The 23,545-nt window shown below is 44.5% G+C and overlaps 1 protein-coding gene and 1 non-coding gene across 3 annotated transcripts in view; both read right to left on the bottom strand.

Moving 5' to 3' along the window:
- THADA (THADA armadillo repeat containing) overlaps window positions 1-23,545 on the bottom strand; it is a 314,299-nt gene that overhangs the window by 47,214 nt on the left and 243,540 nt on the right. For both annotated transcript variants that reach the window (XM_057557813.1, XM_057557812.1), the window contains exons 32-36: window positions 11,767-12,146; window positions 11,104-11,222; window positions 10,618-10,690; window positions 5,829-5,982; window positions 2,125-2,256 (exon numbers count right to left, since the gene is read on the bottom strand). In XM_057557813.1, the coding sequence (XP_057413796.1) occupies window positions 2,125-2,256; window positions 5,829-5,982; window positions 10,618-10,690; window positions 11,104-11,222; window positions 11,767-12,146 (858 nt within the window). The remainder of the gene's footprint in view (window positions 1-2,124; window positions 2,257-5,828; window positions 5,983-10,617; window positions 10,691-11,103; window positions 11,223-11,766; window positions 12,147-23,545) is intronic.
- On the bottom strand, window positions 4,681-4,753 carry TRNAA-UGC (transfer RNA alanine (anticodon UGC)). Its single transcript has one exon. It is a non-coding gene; the product is annotated as a tRNA-Ala (tRNA).

Here is a 23,545-nt window from a genome sequence, read left to right as displayed (position 1 = left end):
GGGATGGAATAGTTGATAAACCAGCCAGATGGTCTATCAATATGTACTGTGTTAGTCTTTTCTAGTTGTGGACTTGGGATTTTTAAAAAACATTTTATTTTGAAATAATTTTAAACATATGGAAAAGATGCAAGTACAGCAACTACCTATCTGTGTTTACTATTTATATCCACACATAGTGTTATTTTTTTCTGAACCATCTGAGAGTAAATCACAGGCGTTGTGTCCTTTTCCACCTTAATATTTCAGTTGTGTATTTCCTAAGAATAAAAATATTCTCTTACAAAACCATAGTATGGTTATCAAATTCATGAAATTTAATATTGATTTTAATCTACAGACAATGTTTCAATATTGTCAGCTATTCTAATAATTTCCTGTATGGCTTTTCACCCCTCCAGTACAGGATCTGGTCCAGGGTAACATACTACGTTTAGCTGTTACAGAATTCTTGTCTTTTCACACCTCAGATTCTCTTTTATGGACCAAGATAGGAAATACAAAGATAGACAAGTAGGCTTTTACATTACTTACTCCCTCAGAGGCTTTCACACATGGAATTTCACACGCAAAAGGCACTCAAAATATAATTATTGATTTCTATTTCTTGAGAAAAAATTCAAACCAGAAGGAGGGAGAACATGGTAATATAGTTTTACTATAAATGAACTTGGAAAAATTCTGAAAGAAATAAAAGTAGCAGGGCAAAAACTCTAAAGATTAGGAGGGAAGAAGTCCACTTATGAATTCCACCATGAAATGATCTTTCCCATCTTTGGTGAGAGGGTCCTATAGAAGTCTAGTGAGTGTTACGTTCCATCAGATGCTTACTGAGCACTTGCTCGGTGCTCCGTGTGTCCTTCTAAGGAAAATGCACAATTGGAAAAAGGAATGAATCATTAATGGCAGAATTTTAGGTATGAGGACAGGGATGGGGAGAAGGCTGCTAGTACAGCACTCGCAGCACCAATGTGAATGTTTTCCCACTGAGAGGACAAGCTGATCCTGGCTAAATGTGCCCTGGAGTAGTATCACTGGGAGATTATTAAGACACCAGCTCCTTCCATACATGTCGAGAAAAGTGCCCAGACCATTACAACGGAGGACTCAGGTAGGGGGATGTTCGCACATTGCAGGAGAAGCTTCCAGGGACCACAACCCTACCCATGGGAAAGAGGGGCCCGAATCAGTTACCGACACTGTATGGCTATTTCCCCTCCCATTCTGCTGTCCATTAAGGTAAACCTCTTTGCTCAGCCTGTGGCTACCTGCCTCAGAATGGTGCTCTCACTTCTCTTTGGGGTGGCTGACCCAGAGACCTTTCCTGACACCTAGCCCCAGGTGCATGGAATCCAAGCCCACCAGAGTGGCCACCCTCCCAGACGGCCATTCGCCCAGAGGTGCGACCTGGCTTCTACCCCACCTAGCCCCATCCCTTCCACCCAGCGGCCCGTTTTCCATCTGCAGCCTGGAGTTCCCTTTTGCTTCCACAGCATTTGCCATTGCATACAGGTAACTAGGGCCCAGGGCTCTAACAGCTCATATTATGAACTGAGTGGCTATGAGCTCAGAACTACCCATCTAGGCTGCTCCTCTTTCCACTCCCCTCCTGCCCCCCGGGTTAACGTCGCCACCAAATGAGGAGCCAAGGCACAAAGAGGAGCAACTTGACTTACACTCATCCGTTTCTTTTACGTGTAGAAATGCACAGAGGAGCAAAATGATGGATCTAGATCTCTGGATTATGTAACCACACAGAAAATCCAGACTTGGCCTTATTTAAAAAGGATGTCAATGTAACTAACAAAAGGCACTGTTTACTACATTTCTACCTCTGAAAGCAATTTTTCTCTATGATGTCCTAGAGCAGGGGTCAGCGAACTGTGGTTAGCAGATCAAATCTGGGAAGCCACCTGTTTTTGTAAATAAAGCTTTATTGGAACACAGTCACGTACACTTGTTTTCCTATTGTTTATGGCTACTTTCCCACTAAAATGGCAGAGTTGAGACAGAGACTGAATAGCCAACAAAGCCTAAAATATTCACTCTCTGGCCCTTTACAGAAAGTGTGCCAACCCCTGTCCAAGAGCAATAAGGCATCGAAGAAAGATAAGAATGAGGTACCTGTTGACTGGCAAGTGTTTTCCTGTGACATGGCAGTCATCACGGTTTCTGTGGCTGCATCTCGGATTACTTGCTCCTCACTCTGCAGGAGGGTGAGGACACAGTTCCAGAGAGCAAGCGTATCTTGCAGTCCTAAGAAGGCCAAAAGGATTCAAATTACCTAGGATGCAACTTACAAGCAGGTACAAATACTGCTTCAAATCCAGTATTGAATGAGCAACAGTTACTCCTTTTTTGTGGGTACTGCAAGGAAGGGAGACTTGAGAGTCAGATAAATGCCAGAAGAGAGAGGACCCTAAGGGGAAAGGTCTGAAAATGTTCTTTTGAATAGGAAACACTTCTGGAGGCAACCAGCCCCAGGCAAGGCCCCCTAGAAGGTACGGCCTTGGCTGGCTAAGGCCCAGCTGTCAATGGGCCTTAGTCAATGACTCATGCTTCTCAGAATGAAACTTTATGCATCAAGAGTGCTTTGGGGAAACTAGCCCAGTGTTAATTTGAGTGACTGTTTCAGCTTATAAATTCTGAAAGCAAAGTTTCAATCAAGATTATGCTTTGGGGGGCAAGAATTGAAAAAAAGCAAAGAACCATGATAAAGGCACCAGCCTGTGCCACTTCTACGCGGGGCCCACGACCTGACCGCCATTGCCCCTGGGCAGGGACCCTATCAAGTCCCTGTGCATCGTGCTGCTGGGGACCAGAGACCAGGAACAGACAGTGTCTGCCCCTGAGCAACCGAAAGGGACATCAAGTGGAGAACACAAGGTAAGGAGAAGGCAGGGCTGGAAACACGTGGCTGTGACTCACCACAGGGAAAGGTCCCAGGGGACTGGTGTAACGTGAGGTGGACTGCGTGAGGGAGGGGAGAGGGGGCAGGGCCTCAAAGGAGGGACACATACTGTCCAGGTGGGGTGGGTCGCCGCGGAAGACCACCACTCATCATCCCTTGACGTTCAGTGGGGAACCAACCCTGCCCTGAGAGCTCTCTTAGCTCACCCTCTCCCTCATCTGTCCACAGAGAGCCCAACAGCAGGGCCACCAATGCTCTAGTCATACTGAGAGCATCAATGGCTCCCTCTGGGGTTTGTGCTCTCCTGTCTGTTATGAATCTGGCTTTAAATTTTACTCAGTCTTTCAGAATCTATCCATTGTAATTGTTCTCTAGGGTTTCAAATTTCCCTTTCTTAACATTTTCTTATACCGCTAAGGTCCTCAGTCTTCCCTCTTTAGTCCATTTCAATTTTTCTTTCTCCTTAAATGACTTTGGTCTGCCCTGGACTTGTCCCCATGCACTTTATGTCCTTTGCCTCTCAGTTCTGTGCCTGTTTTTCATGTTCTTGCAGGCCGCCAGCCACTGCCGACCTCCTTCCTCATTGCCTGTGATGCCCTGAGCAGCTCCAGCAATTCATGATGAACCAATGGCTTTTGCCCAGGACTCAGTTTCACTCAGAAATTCCACACTATTCCACACACATTTTCCTGCTATGAACCAGGGTTAGAGCAGCCAAAGTCACCCAGAAAATGTGCTGCAAAATGATATTACCCTCCCTGAGAAGTGTCATCAAAGTTTATAAACCTCTGCTCTTATTCCTCTGGGTCCAACGATTAAAGCAAAATTGTAGCAGGTCCCCTTTCAGTCCCCCTTTGGGTGTAGAAAAAATGCCTAAAAGTCACTTAGAACAGGGGGTCTCCAACCCCCGGGTCTGGGGCCTGTTAGGAATCGGGCTGCACAGCAGGAGGTGAGCAAGCGAAGCTTCATCAGCCGCTCCCCATCCCCGCCCCACTGCTCGCATTACCACCTCAACCCTCTCCCCACCCGCCCCCCATCCGTGGAAAAACTGTCTTCCACGAAACCAGTCCCTGGTGCCAAAAAGGTTGGGGACCGCTGACTTAGAAGAAAGATTTATGAAGATACCAAAGACAACTGTTTCTCAGAGAGATCCAGAGACATGAGACACTTGATTGGTCTGAACTCCGATAACACTTAAAATTTGAATCTCACCATCTGAAAGCGCAGTTCTTTTCTTTATTCTGTAAACCTTTTCTCCACAACTACACTGAAAGCTCCCTGGATGCAGGGACCATGATTTATTCTCCAGGGCTGGGCATGGAAGAGGAGAACAAAAACAGAATTCCCGTAATGGATGGAAGAGAATCCCAGCATGGTTAATATGGGGGTAAGATGGCAGGAGAGGGCAGGGTCTGGACTCAGACGTGGCTTTGGGTCCTGAGTTTTCCTTTTATTAAACCCTATGCTTAAAACAAAACACTACAATTAAAAAAAATTTTTTTTAAGTTAAAACAAAAACCCGAATGGTTTTTCAATTCCTTTGGGTTTCCTAAAGCTTGGTTTTCTCAACCACCATTGATATGATGCTCTTTCCTAATTATTACTCTTGAAGGACAGGGGGTGACAGTGAGGAAAGAGACATGAATGTAGAGAATATGGTTGGAGCTGTACATCTATTTGATTTCAAAATATCTCTGCCTTTACTTCCCAAAGATGCCTTAAACTTTTTTTATTTTATTTTTTGGCCACGCTGCGCGGCATGCAGGATCTTCCCCAACCAGGGATTGAACCTGTGCCCCCTGCAGTGCAAGCACAGAGTCTTAACCACTGGACCACCAGGGAAGTCCAAAGATGCCTTAAACTTAAAACTACTTTCAGTGAAAGGAACCAGCAGTCTTCCTAGTCCCTTAAGCCAGAAGCCTGGAAGTCATCCTTGAATGTTCCCTTTATATTAACCTCAACACCAAGTCCTACTGATTCTACTTCCTAAATGCCTTCGAGCCTGGCCTTTCTTCTTCCTCAAGGCCACACTTCACTCTGTCCCATTTATTTTTCACCAAGGTCACTGCAACAGGCTTCCTGGAAGAGGTGATGGTTAGGCTGAGTCTTGAAAGACAAACAGGAGTCAGTCAAGCAGCAGTTTGTTTAGAGAACTGCTCCCCGCTGATGACGCATGGGGAGTGGTGGCCACTGAGAAGCAGGCAGGGCACAGAAGAGGAAGGGCCTTCTGAGCCAGGCTAAAGAGCATTTAGGTTTTATCCTGAAGGCAATGGGCACCCACTCAAAGGCTTTAAGCAGTGGAGGAAAATGATCAGATCTGTATTTCAGAAAGACCACAGAGGCTTTTGGAAGCATAAGGAGAATGGCTTGGGGGACAAGACAGAAGGAAAAGAGGCCAATTAAGAGGCTGTTGGTGGGGCTTCCCTGGTGGCGCAGTGGTTAAGAATCCGCCTGCCAATGCAGAGGACATGGGTTCGAGCCCTGGTCCAGGAAGATCTCACATGCCGTGGAGCAACTAAGCCCGTGTGCCACAACTACTGAGCCCGCGTGCCACAACTACTGAAGCCCGTGAGCCTAGACCCCTTGCTCTGCAACAAGAGAAGCCACCCAATTAGAAGCCCGCGCACCACAACTAGAGAAAAGCCCGTGCGCAGCAACAAAGACCCAAGGCCACCAAAAATAAAAATAAATAAATAAATTTATATTAAAAAAAAAGAGGCTGTTGGTGAAAAGTGATTAGAGTAGGAGAGTGAGAGGGTGGGAAGAGCTTTGAAAGATGTAAAGGTATGGTGTACGCTGTCATCTTTCATCTTCCCTTCTTTTTTTAACCTAGAGCATCTATTCAAGCTTTTAGTGCATTTGGTACGATGGACACCTCCCTCCCACCCCCCACCTAACAGCGGCTCAGCGCACTTACCAAGAATGGGATGGGGGTTGGTGAGGAAAAATGGTGCAGTGCTGGTGAGAACTTCAGCAGCGGCCAGCCTGGACTCGGTGGGAAGATGATCTCCGCAAGAAGAGAGGACCAACTGGACCCACTGCTTCAGGTTGGGGGCCACCAAGTCCCTGGTCTAAAAGTACAAAGTGTTCATACAGCAGTTCAGAAGATGCGACATGGGCAGACATGGAATCAGGGATGAGCTACACATGCGTTTCCCAGGCTCCCTTGCATTGGGGAGTAACGTGATTAAGTTCTGACTAATGGGATGCCATTAAAAGTGGTATCTGTGCAATTTCAGGTCATATGTAAGGAAATACGTGTGACCTTCACTTCTTGGGTTTCTCTGTCCTGCTAGTTGAACAAGGACAAGATGATGGGAGCTGGAGCAACCATCTGGGACCAGAAGATGGAAGCCACGTTAAGGACAGCAGAACAAGGTAGAAGGGCCTGGGAGCCCAATAATGTCAAGCTACTATCTGCTTTGGACTGCTTCTCTCTGGTTTAAGCCACTGTATTTTTGAGTTTCTGTCACATTTAAAGCAGCATCCTAACTAACAGTATTGTTTAAACAAAGCCCTAATGTTGTTTCTTTATAGTGACAGCTTTATTGAGATACAATTCACATACCATATAATTTACCCATTTAAATACATAATTCAATGATTTTTAGTATATTCACAGATATGTGTGTACCACCATCACCACAGTCAATTTTAGAACATTTTCATCACCAAAAAGAGAAGCCCTGTATACTTTAGTTGTCATCCCCATCCTGTCAGCTCCCCCTCGCCCAGCCCTAAACTGTTAATCTACTTTCTGTCTTTACGGATTTGTCCGTTCTGCACATTTCATATAAACTGAATCATAGAGATGGCCAACAGGCACATGAAAAGATGGTCAAAACCACTAATTATTAGAGAAATGCAAATCAAAACTACGAGGTATCATTTCATACCAGTAAGAATGGCCGTCATTAAAAAGTCTACAAATAATAAATGCTGGAGCAGGTGTGGAGAAAAGGGAACCCTCCCCTACACTGTTGGTGGGAATGTAAATTGGTGCAGCCACTATGGAGAACACTTTGGAGGTTCCTTAAAAAACTAAAAATAGAACTACCATATGATCCTGCAATCCCACTCCTAGGCATATATCCGGAGAAAACTCGAATTCGAAAAGACACATGCTACACCAATGTGCACAGTGGCACTATTTACAATAGCCAAGACATGGAAGCAACCTAAGTATCCATCAACTTTACCCATGGATAAAGAAGATGTGGCACATATACACAATGGACTATTAGTCAGCCATAAAAAAGAATGAAATAATGCCATTTGCAGCAACATGGACGGACCTAGAGATTATCATACTAAGTGAAGTAAATCAGACAAAGACAAATATCATATGATATCTCTTATATATGGAATCTAAAAAAATAATATAAATGAACTTATCTACAATGCAGAAATAGACTCACAGACATAGAAAACAAACTTACGGTAACCAAAGGGGATGGTGGCTGGGCAAGGGGAGAGATAAATTAGGAGTCTGGGATTAACATATACACACTACTGTATATAAAATAGATAAACAACAAGGACTTACTGTATAGCACAGGGAACTATATTCAGTATCTTGTACTAACCTATAATGGAAAAGAATGTGAAAAAGTATATATATATATATATATATATATATATATATATATATATAACTGAATCAAAATTAACTATACTTTAATAAAAAATGGTTAAAAAATTGAATCATACAATATGTGGTCTTTTGTGACTGGCTTCTTTCACTCAGCATGTTTTCAGGGCTCATCCACGCTGTAGGATGTATGTATCAGTACTTCATTACTTTTTATGACTGAAAAATATTCCATTATATAGATATATCATATTTTGTTTACCCATTCATGAATCAGTTGATGGACATTTGGGTTGTTTCCATCTTTTAAACTCTGGTTTTTTACTTTTTCTAGAAAGGGGATTATTGTTCCGAATAAATTTTACTTCCCCTATCAATTAAGCCTCTTTAAATGTTCAAAAGGAGATTACTGGCTCCTCTGATCATCTATGAGCATCTACGGAACTAAACTGATCAGTGTCTTAGATCGTGAGGAAGCTGCTGACTTGTTAACTTTTCTCTCCCTGAAAAATTACCAATATTCTTCAAATATCATTTCATTCAAGTACCAAGCAGTGCCTCTGAGATGCACATGACAACTGGTTAAAAACGGCTTTAGATGAGAACGCTGTCTTTTGACAGACTTGTTAGGCTGCCCTGTGACTACTTTCTCAGAACTTGTTCCCCCCACCCCGCCCCAGGCTGTAGTTTTTTTTAGCAAATCCTCTCCCTTCCTACAAACTCTCCTCCTATCCTCCCCAAAACATACACATGACTTTCTTTTTTAGCTTTTTGCATCTCCTAGTGACCACCTGGCTCTGGCCCCTTGGCCTGCCTCTGAATGACAGACCCAGGGAAACTGTGTATATCTGCTTAGTACTCACCCTCTGGTCTTCTCTCTGTCCAGTCCCAGGCTCTCTGAACTTAACAATCTCCTATGTGAAGTCTTCCTCAGCTCTGCAAACACTCCCTCCGGCCTCTGGTTTCCCTCAGCCTCCCTCCTACTAGAGTATCATTTAATATCATGATTTAATGCTCCTTTTCTCTCGTTAGACTGGCCTCCAGTCTTCTTCATCCTTGTACCCCCAGTACCTCTCTCAGGGCTGCTGGAGCATAAGGAATAGGAATCCACAATGTTATGGTGCCATGATCACAGTGTGGTGATGTGAAACCAAGATCTTCAGGTAATTTTACTGTGGAATTGACTGCCTTCTACTTATGATAATTCTCTGATGGTGGCATCTTTCTCATATGCCCCTAAGTATGCAAGTATTTGTCCTAAGGCATCGTTCCAGGAAGCTGTTGTTTTTTTTAAAATTGAAGTATGGTTGATTTACTTCAACTATACTTACAGTGGTTTCAGGTGTACAGCAAAGTGATTCAGTTATATATATAATTTTTTTTTCAGATTATTTTCCATTATAGGTTATTACAAGATACTGAATATAGTTCCTTGTGCTATATAGTAAATCCTTGTTGCTTATCTATTTTATGTGTAGTAGTTTGTATCTGTTAATCCCATACTCCTAATTTATCCTTTTCCCACCCTCCTTTTCCCTTTTGGTAGCCGTAAGCTTGTTTTCTATGTCTGTGAGTCTGTTTCTGTTTTGTATATAGGTTCATTTGTATTATTTTTTAGATTCTACATATAAGTGATATCATATGATATTTGTCTTTGTCTGACTTAACTTCAGTTAGCATGATATTCTCTAGGTTCATCCATGTTGCTGCAAATGGCATTATTTCATTCTTTTTTATGGCTGAGTAATATTCCATTGTATGTGTATATCACATCTCCTTAAGCCAACTGTCTGTTGATAGGCACTTGGGTTGTTTTCATGTCTTGGCTATTGTAAATAGTGTTGCTATGAACACTGGGGTGCATGTATCTTTTCAAATCAGAGTTTTCATCTTTTCTGGATATATGCCCAGGAGTGGGATTGCTGGATCATATGGTAGCTCTATTTTCAGTTTTTTAAGGAACCTCCATACTGTTTTCCACAGTGGCTGCACCAATTTACATTCCCACCAACAGTGTAGAAGGGTTCCCTTTTCTTCCCCAGGAAGCTGTTTTGATTACTTTAGGTCCACCCCACCCCCAAAGACATGTCCCAAGACAGGTGGGACGCATCTGGGCCTCCACACAAAGCCAGCTGGACCATGTTTGGGGGGGATATTTAAGCCTTAGCGATATATTTTCATACATAGTTGACTAGGATGCAATCCTAGTGACTTGCAATCCTTGGAACTGACTTGCTCATTCCCTCATTAGATAAAGAGTCTAGTGAGAAAAACAGGAAAAAACAAGGAGTTTGGGCATAAATGCACGTATGTCCTGGAGGGAGGAGGTGGTGTTACCCTCATGGACTCAAATCAAATGTGCCCAGAACAAGAGAAAAGAAATGCCAAGGGCTTCCCTGGTGGCGCAGTGGTTGAGAATCCGCCTGCCAATGCAGGGGACACGGGTTCGAGCCCTGGTCTGGGAAGATCCCACATGCCGCGGAGCAGCTGGGCTCGTGAGCCACAATTACTGAGCCTGCGCGTCTGGAGCCTGTGCTCCGCAACAAGAGAGGCCGCGATAGTGAGAGGCCCGCGCACCGCGATGAAGAGTGGCCCCCACTTGCCGCAGCTGGAGAAAGCCCTCGCACAGAAACGAAGACCCAACACAGCAATCAATCAAACAATCAATCAATAAATAAATTAAAAAATACCTAACTGCAATCAAGAATAATGCCCATACACACGAGACCCCTGGCTCCACCAGGGATTGGTCCTCCATGCAACTAGCCTTGAGCCATACCCTTCCAACAGCTGGGAGGTGAAAGCAAGAGACATTTCATCAGAGTGGTTAGGGAAGAGGTCCCCAGGTAGAGTGATTCCAAAACATGTCCACAAAGAGATGTTGTCTGTGTCCCTCCCCTCAAAAAAAAAAAAAAAGAAATGCCAAACATGGTGCTCAGAAAATTCTCCCCAAGTTATACCCAAAGTGAAAAACGAACACGAATGATATTTTTGTAGAAGCTACACACATATGCCACAGAGATTCTGCCTGTGGGACAGTTCACTTTTACTGACACCTTCCAGGGAAATCAGAGGACAGAAATCTAGACCCCAAAACAGGGGAAATCAGCCTCACCTCCTCACACGTCCTCATGTGGTGGGCAATCACTTTGGAGGCGAGTCTCAGAGCTTCACTTTGAATTTCAGACCTAGAAAAGTCAGCCAGAAAACACACAAAACATATAATCACCCTGAAACTAATATAATATTGTAAGTCAATTATACTTCAATAAATAAATATGAAAATACATAAATAAATAAATAAAATCAAACATTTTATATACATATGGTTTTTACAGATAGTCTGTAATCCATGTGGCTGTGAATACTACTGGAAATCTCTACCTTGTGGCTATACAAATGCCTCCGGAAGCAATTACCTTTCGGTAACTAATGGGAAACTGACATCATTCTATTGCTTGGGCTTAGGACACAGGCTGAGACTTAGAAAGAAATACAGGACCTGAGTCCTTAGGCCAGGACTATGCTCAAGTTCATTACATGACTGACTGATGGGACCATGTGTTGTACCAAGTTTGCACAAGGAGCACTGGAGGCAAACCTTTCATTGGAAGCAATATCCATTGTCCAGATCAAGAACTCCTTTGGGGTTAGATGGACACAGCGCTCTGTCTGAGGAAGCCACTCACTGGGGTCCATGCAATGGAGAATTTTCAGTATCTGTGTGAGCCAGATCCATGGAAAACAAACAAACACACACACACACCTCAGAAAAGTCTCCAGAATCTAAATAATAATCATTTGTACCAATAAGGGACTCTATCTTTCAAAAAGCGCCCACTGACTTCCTTTTTCCCCCCTTAATAGCCTTGCGAGACCAAGATAGTCTAGAGCAGTGGCATACTGGGATCAGAGGGTAGATGCCATATTCCTAGGTCAGTGCCCTTTCCTTTTGATCATGATTTCCAGGTGACCATCTGCCCCCAAAGAGCCACGTCAGCAAAGACTGCTTACTCTCTCGATCTCTATCTTTGGTTAATCTCTGTCATCAATACCATTATCATTAAACACTTTTCTTAGCACTCTTTTATGCATGAAGCCATGCCAAGCATCGTGCGAGAGAGTCCTTGCTCTTTGGATGCTTAATCTCCTTCCAATCCTGGAGATGCCAAAACCGATCCTGCCTCCTGACCTTATCACTCCAGTGGGCTTGCCAAAGACTGCGGGGAGTGAAAAGGGATGGTCAGTACACCAGAGACTTCACCTTGCAGAGGCATTCTGGGTGATTTTCCTTCATAGCCAACATCAAGAATGTCCCTCCCGTATTCCATAGCAAGGGCGGCAGTCCCTTCTCTCCTAGTCCCGAGGCTGCTGCTGAGAACCTTTCCAACAGGGCTTCCAGCGTCAGCAGGCGCACTTCAGGGAAGGAAGACTCTAACAGCTGAGAGAAGGAGATGGGAACGTCCCTTGCGTGCTCTCCAGCCTGGGCTGCTACTGCCCACACTGCAGCAATGGCCAGTTTGGTGAGGCTCTGGAGGTACTGGGGCAGGCCTGGCACCGTGAAGGTATAGGGGAATCCGGTTATCAACTCTGATCCCAAGATGATCCTTCTGACTTCCTCCCAGAAGCCAAGATGCTCCAGAACTAAAAAACAAAAAAGGAATGGAAAAGAGGCAATCACTTTATTCAAAGTTCCACAAAAGGACATAGGTGAACACACAAGACTCTGGATACCCTGGGTGGGACAACCAGACGTCATTCCTGAGTAGATTTCACACTAACCATGTAATAAGTGACTAGGCCACTAAGATTCAGACTTCTGGCCCAGAAGCACTTTCTATTTAGGTAATTCATGATTTTCCCCCTAGAGTGACAGAAGGCATTCCTAGCAGAAGGTGTGCTCCTGGCACCCCTCCCTAACAGTCAATAAATATAAACTCAGTGACCTCTTGAATCCTCAAGCCTCAAAGCTGAGCAGGATAAAAGAACATCTAGTCCACGCTTTCCTCAGGGGCTCAGATCGCCTCTACAGCACCTCTTCTCAGAGGCTCTTGGTAGAACCCTACAGTGATTTGGAGCTCACGAGACAAGACTGTTCCGCTGTTAATAGATCTATTTGCCACAGAGTTCTTTTTGGAGTTTCCACTCAGTGGCCCAATTCTGCATTTTGAGCCCTTTAGGCATTTGAATACAGTTATTATATCCCCTCTGTCTTCTCCAGGTGAAACACCCCTACTTCCTTCAACTAGTCCCCAGATGACGGGCTCCACCCTCTCTCACTGTTCTAAGCCACCTTCCTCTGGATGCGCCTCAGCCCTCTTCAGGCACGGCGCCACAGAAGGGCACGTGACTCTCCCTCGTGGTCTGAGCAGCAGGACTGTTGCTTGCCCTGTTCTCACATGAGGTCCCTGGAGTTGTATCACACCGCTGACTCATGTGGAGCATAAAGTCAACTGAACCGCAGGCCTTTCTTTTTCACATGGTCCACTGACAGTGGTGAGTCGTCCATCTCCCACCTTGTACTCAGGACTTAGATCAAGACTTGTTTTCTTTGTTTGTTTTAAACCAAAGCAGATCCCTGTTAAATTTTATGGTCTGCCTTTTAGATTGCCGAGATCTTTTTGTATTCTCAGTTCTGATCACAAATATTTATTGCCTGCTTACTATGTGCTGGGTGCTAAGTGAAATAAGAATAATGCCCTTAGGGAGTTTATATTCTAATTTGAGAAAGAGAAATGAATGACTAGGTGATTCTAATATAGTGGTGGAAGCGATCACCTGAGTCTTAAAGAGGAAGAGAGAGGAGAATGCGTTGGAACCACCAAAGGCAGAGCAAAGGTTCAAAGGCATAAAACAGAATGGACCACGTGAGGAACTATAGGCAGTCTGATCTCAGCACAGAATTCGAGGTGGGGAACAGCGGGAGATGAGGCTAGAGGAGCAGCACGTCCAGGACATGGGGAACCTCCTAGGCCACGCGAAGGAGCTTGGACATTTTTCTGCAGGCAAGGGGATGCCATCGAGGGGTTATTTTAAGCAACAAGGTCAGGTGAACATGTCCACTGAAGTGTTCTTATTACTGAGAGGCCAATATTAGGGGCAGGGAGCCCAGCTGAATGACTACTGCAGTAGTGGAAGAGAGAAACGATGAGGGTGTAAAGTAAGGAACAGACAGGAAGAAGATGCGTTTGAGAAGCATGGAAGGAATAAAACGGGCAGCACTGGGGGACTGGCTGGGGGAGGAGTGTTGGGTGCCTCCCAGAACCCAGATTCTTCATACAGCACATTCATCATCCAATAGAAGCTGGGTAAACCTCAATTTGACAAGCAGGCCGTAAGTAATCACTAAAGATGTGGACTGGACCAGCGTGGAGGACAGAGGGCTTTGGTGAGTAGTATAGTTGGCTCCCTGCCTGCCCCATCCCCCGCCCCACTCCAAGCTCTCATCAATTCATTAACCAGCTCTCTTAGGGTCTAGGTATTCCCCAGTTATGAATCCTCCTAACTCTACCATTCTGCCCACATGTTATCTACGAGAACATCAGGAGAGACTTTTTCAAATGCCTTGCTGAAATTTAGATATCTCATAACTCAGTGAACACTACTGACTCCTAGAAAACGATCACAAACAGAATAAAAATGTAAAAGATTAAAGTAACAGTTGGAAAAAACTCACTTGGAATTGCAATATTACACAGGCTTGCAATAATCCAGGAATTATTGCAATAATAAATAATAAAAATATAGACTATTCTTGTGACACATCAAACTGTTTCAAAAAGAAGTTTCTCCAAAGAGGCAAAAGAGGGGCTTGGGCTCCTATATGATGGTGCCCCTAGAGGCCACCACCCCCCACCTGCTAGCTGTGCTTGCAGACACACCGCTGCTCTTAACCCAGACTCTGCTGAGGTCTAAGTTCCAGCAGGAGGGCAGCCTTCTTTGCAAAGCAGCAGGGAAAACCCCAGGTGTCAGGATCCTCAACTTTTGTGTCATCATCTCTATTTTCAATGCCTAAAAACCTAATCCCAGTATAATTTAGAAATGAGAAGACCACACTCCAGTGATCTCCAGGTGTCACTTTCCTAGCCTTCCCACCCACTGCTACCTGAGGACAACACTGTATCAAAAAGGGCTTTCATTTGTTAGGCTAGGAGTCAGAAACATGGCTCAGAGACACGCTCTTTAAAACATAATTAAAAACAGGAAGAACTGTCTTGGTCATTCTGGATAATTTTCAGATGAATCTGCTATAGGTATTCCAGGCAGAGTGTATAGTCCGCTGGACTCAAGAGCTGGGCACCCAGACACACTTGCTTCCTTTAAGACCTTGAGGAAGGATGACATGATCAAGAAGCCCAGGACTGAAGGCACAACCCCAAAGACAGGGGACATGGGGCACCTGCTCAGGAAGGGATTCTTTGGGACTTCTTGGCCTCCACTTCCTGTGGACTTCAGTATAATCCCATAAGCATGCATTAAGCGTATAGTAGGTACTTCGGGAGATACAGAGATTCAGAGCTGAGAAAGAAAAATTACCAGCTGTCAAAGAGCTTTAAAACTGATGGGAGGATAAAGACAACCACTAAAATTGCAAAATGCTTAGTACCCTAAAATCATTAGTGAGAAGAGCTGACAACTATTGAGTATTAACGTGCCAGGCGCTACTGAATATTATATATCCATTATTTAATGCTATGAATAATAATTACTTTTAGAATTGACACTCGTTGAGTATTAGTCTAAGCACTTCAACAAGTACTAAATCATTTAATGAAGTAGGCGCTGTTATGACTCCCTGGTATTTTACAGATGAGGAAAGAGGTTAAGTTACTTGCCCAAGGTCACACAGGGAATTGTAGGTAAAGGGAATACAAAAGCCATAAGAATGACCAAAATGAAAGCAATGTGCACTTATTTTCTATCGTAAGTAAAAAAAAAAAGGGGGGGGTGCTTTCAGAAGGGGACAAAATTTAAGATGGGCAGGGGCTTCCCTGGTGGCGCAGTGGTCAAGAATCCGCCTGCCAATGCAGGAGACGTGGGTTCGAGCCCTGGTCCAGGAAGATCCCACATGCGTGGAGCAACTAAGCCCGCATGCCACAACTACTGAGCCTGCGCTCTAAAGCCTGCGAGCCACAACTACTGAGCCCGTGTGCCTAGAGGCCGTGCTCCGCAACGAGAGAAGCCACCGCAACGAGAAGCCTGCGCACCTCAACGAAGAGTAGTCCCCGCTCGCCGCAACTAGAGAAAGCCCGTGCACAGCAACTAAGACGCAACGCAGCCAAAAATAAATAAATAAATAAATAATTTAAGATGGGCACTGAGGCTGCCCAGAGGTGCCTGCCTGGGAGAGGAAACGGCAGGGTAGGTGCTCAGGGGAGTTGGGAGAGAGTAGACACGAGAGACCTGTGAACGGGTTCGCTGAATTAATGTGTCAACAGAGGAGAAGCAGGGGAGGTTAGGTCGGAGCCACAAGCTAGGAAACTATCAGATGACATTCATGTAGGCACCTTCTCCAAACTGCTGCTTAGAAAAAATGTCCTTAGTTCTGCAGCAAGACCCAATGAGGTGTCCTAAAGCAGAGTTTCTCAAACTTGAGTGAGCATCAGAACCACCTGGAGGGCTTGTTAAATCACAGACTGCTGCCTGGGCCTCACCCCCAAAGTTTCTGATTCAGGAGGGCGGGGGTGGGGGCTGAGAATTTGCATTTCTAACAAGCTCCCAGGTGATGCTGCTGCTGGGCCAGGTACTTCAAAACCACTGCCCTCAGGGGATGGTTCTTTTTTTTTTTAATTAAAAAAAAATTTTTAAATTAATTAATTAATTTATTTTTGGCTGCGTTGTGTCTTCGTTGCTGTGCGCGGGCTTTCTCTAGTTGTGGCGAGCGGTGGCTACTCTTTGTTGCCGCGCACGGGCTTCTCAATGCGGTGGCTTCTCTTGTTGTGGAGCATGGGCTCTAGGTGCCCGGGCTTCAGTAGCTGTGGCACATGGGCTTCAGTAGTTGTGGCTCACGGGCTCTAGAGCGCAGGCTCAGTAGTTGTGGCGCATGGGCTTAGCTGCTCCGCGGCATGTGGGATCTTCCCAGACCAGGGCTCGAACCCATGTGCCCTGCATTGGCAGGTGGATTCTTAACCACTGTGCCACCAGGGAAGTCCCAGGTGATGGTTCTTAACCAGAGGTTATTAAAACCAACCATGCCTCAATCCCACCCTTGTAGATTCTGATTCGGTTGGTTTGGAGTTGGTCACAGACATCTGGAGTCTTTTTTTTTTTTTTTTTTTTAATATTTATTTATTTATTTGGGTGCGTCCGGTCTTAGCTGCAGGCATGTGGGATCTCTCCTTGCGGCACACAGGCTTCTCTCTAGTTGTGGTGCATGGGCTCTAGAGCGCGCGTGGGCTTAGTTGCCCTGCGGCATATGGGATCTTAGTTCCCCGACCAGGGATTGAACCCGTGTCCCCTGCACTGGGAGGAGGATTCTTAACTACTGCGCCACCAGGGAAGTCCCGACATCTGGAGTCTTAAGAAGCCAACAGGTAATTCTGCTCTGTGCCCCAGCTGAGAACCACATTCCTCAGCTACGACTTTCATAGGGGTTCACAAGGTTTTTGGTATGGGCAGTAGGGGCTGCAGTTCCAAAGAGCAGAGCTGATTCCAGCCTAGTACTTCACCATAGTGAAGAACTAGAAAATTCACCGCCCCCCATTTTCTCTTACCAATAAAAACATCAAAGGAGGGGAAACCCCCAAGAATTCAAAAGAATGAATAAACTCTATAAAGGCCCCTTGCAGGCAGGCCTTTGACACTGGCTCATTATATACAGGTTCTGTTCTAGGGCTAGGGTGTAGCAGTGAATTAGAAAGACCAGGCTCTGCTCTCATGGAGTTCCCATTTAGATGGGGACCACAGAACACCCTCTGCCCCTCTGCCAGGGTGAGGGGGTCTCTGGGCAGAACAGGAGGTTGGGATTAGAAATATGAGCAGCAGCAGTGACTAAAAAGGAAGTATTGCGTTCCTCTCTAGCATAGCAGTTTCTCAGCCCGGGAGGTACGTTAAATTTATCTGGAGAGTTTTAGAAAAACACTTATGTCAGGGGACACTTGACTGCATCTCTGGGGTGAGCCTGGTTTCAAGGTGACCCAGGTGATTCTATTGTTCAGCTGGGGTCACAGCTACTGTTTTATGGGCTCTGCACCCCACAGCAGGTAGAGCTCACCAAATCGATCTCACAACCAGGATTTCTTCCTAGTGAAGCACAGTTTTGTGTCCTGCCCTACCAAACGCATTTCAAAGTTGAGATCAACACGGAGTGCTTGTTTCCATTTTTGTGAGTGCCTGCTGTCCGCAAGATACAAAAAAACTCAAGTTAGTTCTTTGACGGCACTTAGTTCTTCTTCAGTCTGAGGTCTGGCAACCCTCGTCTCTAGAAGATAACTTTTCTACTTGCAATTTCAATTTTGCTGGCTTTGGGTTGCCTCCTTTCTATCTTTCCTGGAAAGTCAAGTGTTCCAATGAAAGAATCAAGTCCCTCCCCTTTAATGGCCCCATCTTATTTTTCATTAATTAGATGATTTTTGTAAACTCTTGTTAATTGGAGTTTTTCCCCAGCCCTCCTTGTTTGGAATATCTTTGGATTTTCCCAACAGTGTAGTCATTTTAGTCACCCAAGTATGTGTGACTGATTCTAAACATCCAATTTGATTTCACTTTTGAAATTAACTTCTTTTTTTGTCCTTTAGAGGAAGCATATTTCTAGCCTTCAAAGGAATGGCTCATTGGCTGGATTCACTTGGAAAGACAATACCTCCTGCTGTGCTATGTCCCGGTTCAATGGAGAAATAATTCTCAAGTTTGGAATTCAAGAATCAATCAAATATCAAAAACAATGTGACAGGCTGGTATAAGTTGCCAACATTTTATTTTGTAAAGAAAGGATGTTAGGGGCTTCCCTGGTGGCGCAGTGGTTGAGAATCTGCCTGCTAATGCAGGGGACACGGGTTCGAGCCCTGGTCTGGGAAGATCCCACATGCCACGGAGCAGCTGGGCCCGTGAGCCACAATTGCTGAGCCTGCGCGTCTGGAGCCTGTGCCCCGCGACGGGAGGGGCCGCGATAGAGAAAGGCCCGCGCACCGCGATGAAGAGCGGTCCCCGCACCGCGATGAAGAGTGGCCCCCGCTTGCCGCAACTGGAGAAAGCCCTCGCACGAACCGAAGACCCAACACAGCCAAAAATAAATAAATAAATAAATAAATAAATAAATAAATAAATAAATAAAATCAAGTAAAACTTTAAAAAAAAAAAAAGAAAAAGAAAGGATGTTAAAAACCTACCATCTATTATTTCATGAAAGAAAGGCTATCTGAACACCAAAAAAGTCATAGATTCCTAGTGTCATCATAAAGGACAATTCTTTAAAAAAATGTGGTTTAAAGAAAAATTTGCTATAGCTGTCATTTTGCTATAGTTTTATTGTGAAAATATCACCAGGGAGCAGCATTAGGGAACTGCAGCTTTGGAGAAGTTGATCAAGTTTCCTGAGGTTGATGTGTTTGGAGAACATGCCCAGCCTGAACAGAGGTGTCCTAGAGAGGAATGAAGGGACTTTGCCGAGTCCCTCAGGACAGCGAGTAGAGTGTCTGTGAGAAGGAGCAAAGTGGTCCATTCACACAATTCCCTCTGGGAATCTCAGATGTGTTATTTTAGCAGTTTTTGTGTTATTTTGGCGAGCTGCAGATTTCAGTGTTATGTCTGCAACCTGAACAGTGATTGCTAAATTAACTGGATTTCAAAGCTGCCATTCTCTAACCAACCAAGGTAGGGCGCTAACATCAACCCAGGCTGCTGAAAGAGGATTTAAAAAGCAGCACTACCTAGAGCATGGTCAGCTCCTAGTTCCCAAATCCTGTTCTATTATTTAGGGAAGTCAGTCTCCTCCCCAAAGGAGGAACACAGCCCCAAAGGGCAGGCCCATGGGGCATTTATCTTTGATTTTCTGAGCTACAGGTTTGTTAAAAAAAAAAAAAGAAAAAAAATCAACGTAATCTTAAAAGATTCATGTTAATCTAAATAGCTTTGACGAGAGCATTCTGGAAAACAATGTGGATGATATCATTACCACATAATTATGGATATAGTGGAGTTTCACCATAAGAGCATTTAATTTAGGCGAATTTAACTCTAAGTACTCGGCAAACAGAGAGAAAGAGATTGAAAAATAACAATTAAAAGCGAGAGGGCAGTTTCACCTGACATTCCAATCACCGAGCATATCCCCAGGATGGTGCCTGTGCTGTTACCTTAGACGAGTGGCTCTCAAACTTCAGCACGCTCACCTCCAGAGTTCCTGATTCAGTAGGTCTGGGACAGGGCCCCCCCAAATCACACTTCTAACAAATCCTGGGCGATGCTGCTGCTGCTGCTGCAGGGACCACACTTTAAGAACCACCGCTTCAGACCATCTGAGATCATCCGTGCTTCTCACAGTGTAAACATCTTGCCATGCCGAACGTGTATAATTCTAGTGTTTAATGGTATTTGTTTTTGTGCACCATGGCCCCTAATCATATGTCAACCCCTTCATCTAGTGCTCAACCAAAGAGCTCCTGAATATTATATAGTTCCTGGCCTTCGCTGTTAATGTCACGAACCAAGATAGCCTGATTGCTTTGTGCTGAGCTGGCCAAAATAAAAGGGGCCAGAGGGAGTAAGCGTACAGGCCCAAATTGACAGAGTTTTCTTGGCCCCAGCAGAGATGGTTATGGGAGAAGCTAAAACCCCAGTAATCACAGCAAACGTGTTCTACTTGTAAGCAGCAATCAGAATCCATAAAGGGGGAAGGATCCTCCTCAGGACTGAAAAGACCAACAAAACAGAAAAAAAAAAATAGTTTCACTGCTATGGAGTAAGTCACTTACTGTGGATACCATGTAAATGGCAATGATATTGATTGTGCCACTATGGTGGTCACTTGCCACTGAGCCTCAGAAGAAGGTTCTGTTTTCTGCCTGACCTTGCATATGCTGTTCCCTCTGCCTTGAATGAATAAATGAACAAATGAACAATATAAATGAACAAATGAACAATATAATTTCGTTATATTGTAACGGTTCTGAATTCTCCGATACTACTTGGTCAAGAAAATTCTGTAGAAATTTCCCCTATCTTCCCCGCCTCAGAATCTCTACCCTCCTTAAAGAAGTAGAGAGTGAGGAAATACGAAGCAGATTTTACTTTTAAGGCATAATGAAAGGGCCAACTTTTTCTGTTTCAAAAATCTGTAGCTCTGTTTGGGGAGATCTGTAATCAGATCCAACAAAAGTTCTTATCTGGAACATTGATAAACTGGTTCTAAAAATAATCACAGATGATAATTTGTACACTCCGTGAACGTTAATGTCCTGTTATGCTATTTCTCAGTTAAAAAAAATTGTATTTGGAGAGAAAAGGAAACCATAGGAACTACAACAACAACAACAAAAAATCAACTGATTTAATAAATCTTGGCTTCTCCTTATCGAAGGGAAATTCCATTCCTCTATTTAATCCTCTGCCCCTCCCAGTAAACTGTAATCCAGACCCGAGGGGCCCTTCCAGTTACAAACATGTAGAATGACCTAGTGGAAGGGTTTGGAGACTAACTTTGTCTAGAGAAGTGCCCTGAACTGGTACTAGTTGTTTATTTCTTGCCTACTTTTGTTTCTAGGTCTCTGGACTCCTAGGTCTCTAGGTCTTATGCCCGGCTTTCATAGGTATGGTGCCCGACACACACCCCTTTGAAAACATTTCCCCCTTCCCTTGTCCCAGCCTATTCTCAAAGTATTTTTTAAGCACAGAATTCCTTATCTGCTGTTGAGGAAGAAGGAAGAATTTCTGAGAATACTATTTGAAGGACTCTCTAGTCAACCCATAAAATAGGCACAGTCCCAGTGGCTTGGACAACAGGGAGTCAGAAGAGCTCTGAAAGGATTTGGGTAGGCTAAAAATGAGCTCATCAGGCACTGGGTGGGACCAGCAGTTTTTACTTCTCGCCTCCACCCATCATCCCATCCCTGCTTCTGCCCAACACTGGGAGGAAGTCAGGAAATACTTGTGGATAAACACATGACAACCCAAAGACACAAACATAAAATTACTTCTAAGTAATACACTGCTTTGGATTCTTTGTCAGCGAATTGCTCCTAAGGACAAGACTGGGAAATCAGAAACCTCCTTATCATCACACCTTAGACATCCCTGTTTAATTTAACCTTTTCCCCACAAAGGACCTCAGGCTTCTCTTCCACCCTTAGGCAATGAGATACAGTGTGAAATCAACTTGAGAGTCTTGGTAGCTGGCTGGGAAGACTCCTTTAAATAACTGGGGCTTACCTCTGCTGTCGCACCTGTAATGAGAGACTAGGACCACTGATCTCAGCCCCTTGCCAGCACTACAGTTTACAGTTCTGGGGGAAACAGACGCTAAGACTGAAGAGGTTCCTGGCACCACTGGACTACATCAATGTCTCTGGGAATGATGCTACAAGGTACAGTTTAGAGCTGGCAAACCCAAGAGAGTCTGGCTGGACTGCAAATGCTACTTAATGTGAAGTCTGGCCCCAGCCAGGGAGGAATTAAGTAAATTCTGCCAGATGGGCAATGGAGGTGAGTCTGGGAGTAAGCATACCTGGCCATGGGACCAGCAGAAGCTCTGTCTCCTCCTCTGGAGGAAATGACCATTCATTTCTTTGTTCTTGCTATCAATATTACTTCCTAATAGCTGCTTTTCTTACAGTGTTGGATTTTTCCTTTCCTGTTACTTTTCATGGAGTTTTTACAATTTTTTTCATGTGACCTTCACCTCAATCCTCTGAGGGTATTATCCCCACTTTACAATTGAGGAACTAAGAGGTCTCAAAACAAAGTGATGAGAGTGATTGCTGCTTTAGCCCATGAAAGTTTAACTGCTACAGAAATTGCCCTTTGCCATAAACAACTAGAAAACTAGACAAATGTATGAAACTATCGTTTTTTTTTTTTTTTTTTTTAAGGATTTTCTTATTTATTTATTTATTTATTTTTGGCTGTGTTGGGTCTTCGGTTCGTGCGAGGGCTTTCTCCAGTTGCGGCAAGCGGGGGCCACTCTTCATCGCGGTGCGGGGACCGCTCTTCATCGCGGTGCGCGGGCCTTTCTCTATCGCGGCCCCTCCCGTCGCGGGGCACAGGCTCCAGACGCGCAGGCTCAGCAATTGTGGCTCACGGGCCCAGCTGCTCCGTGGCATGTGGGATCTTCCCAGACCAGGGCTCGAACCCGTGTCCCCTGCATTAGCAGGCAGATTCTCAACCACTGCGCCACCAGGGAAGCCCCAAAACTATCGTTTTTAAACATCAGACATGAGTAGTATGTTTCCCTGAGAGAAGGAAACAAACAAGGTAGGCCTTATAGTTGCCCTGGACTACTACCTAGAGGCAACTTCCATGCTCCAGCACAGAGAGGGGGAACCCAGAGCCCAGAGATCTTGCTGAGCCAGAACAACTGGATATTCATATTAAAAAAAAAAAGAGAACTTTGACCTTATCTCATGACATACACGAAAATTAGCTTAAAGTGGACCATGGATCTAAACGTAAAACCTTAAATAGCAAACTTAAGAAGAAAACCTGGGACTTCTCTGGAGGTCCAGTGGTTAAGATGCTGCGCTTCCAACGCAGGGGGCGGGGGTTCAATCCCTGGTCGGGGAACCAAGATCCCACATGCCTCACGGCACGGCCAAAAAAAAAGAAAAACAACCAAAACAAACTTCAGAAGAAAACCTGAGAGAACATCGTTGTGACCTTAGGATAGGCAAAGACTTCTTTACTAGGGCACAAAAAGCATAAGACACACAGAAAAAAATGGATAAATCAGACTTCATCAAAATTAAAAACAGCTGCTCTTCAAAAGACATTGTTAAGAAAAAAGACAAGCAACAGATAGGTAGAAAATCTTTAACAAATGTCTGTATAAAATACTTATATCCAGAACACAGAACTTTCACAACTCAGTAATAAGAAAAACAAAATTTAAAAAA

This window comes from Balaenoptera acutorostrata, chromosome 12 (genome assembly GCF_949987535.1).
Source record: "Balaenoptera acutorostrata chromosome 12, mBalAcu1.1, whole genome shotgun sequence".
Lineage (NCBI taxonomy): Eukaryota > Metazoa > Chordata > Mammalia > Artiodactyla > Balaenopteridae > Balaenoptera > Balaenoptera acutorostrata.
The sequence above is the reverse complement of the archived record's forward strand: the minus strand, read 5'-3'. Positions and strand labels throughout refer to the sequence as shown.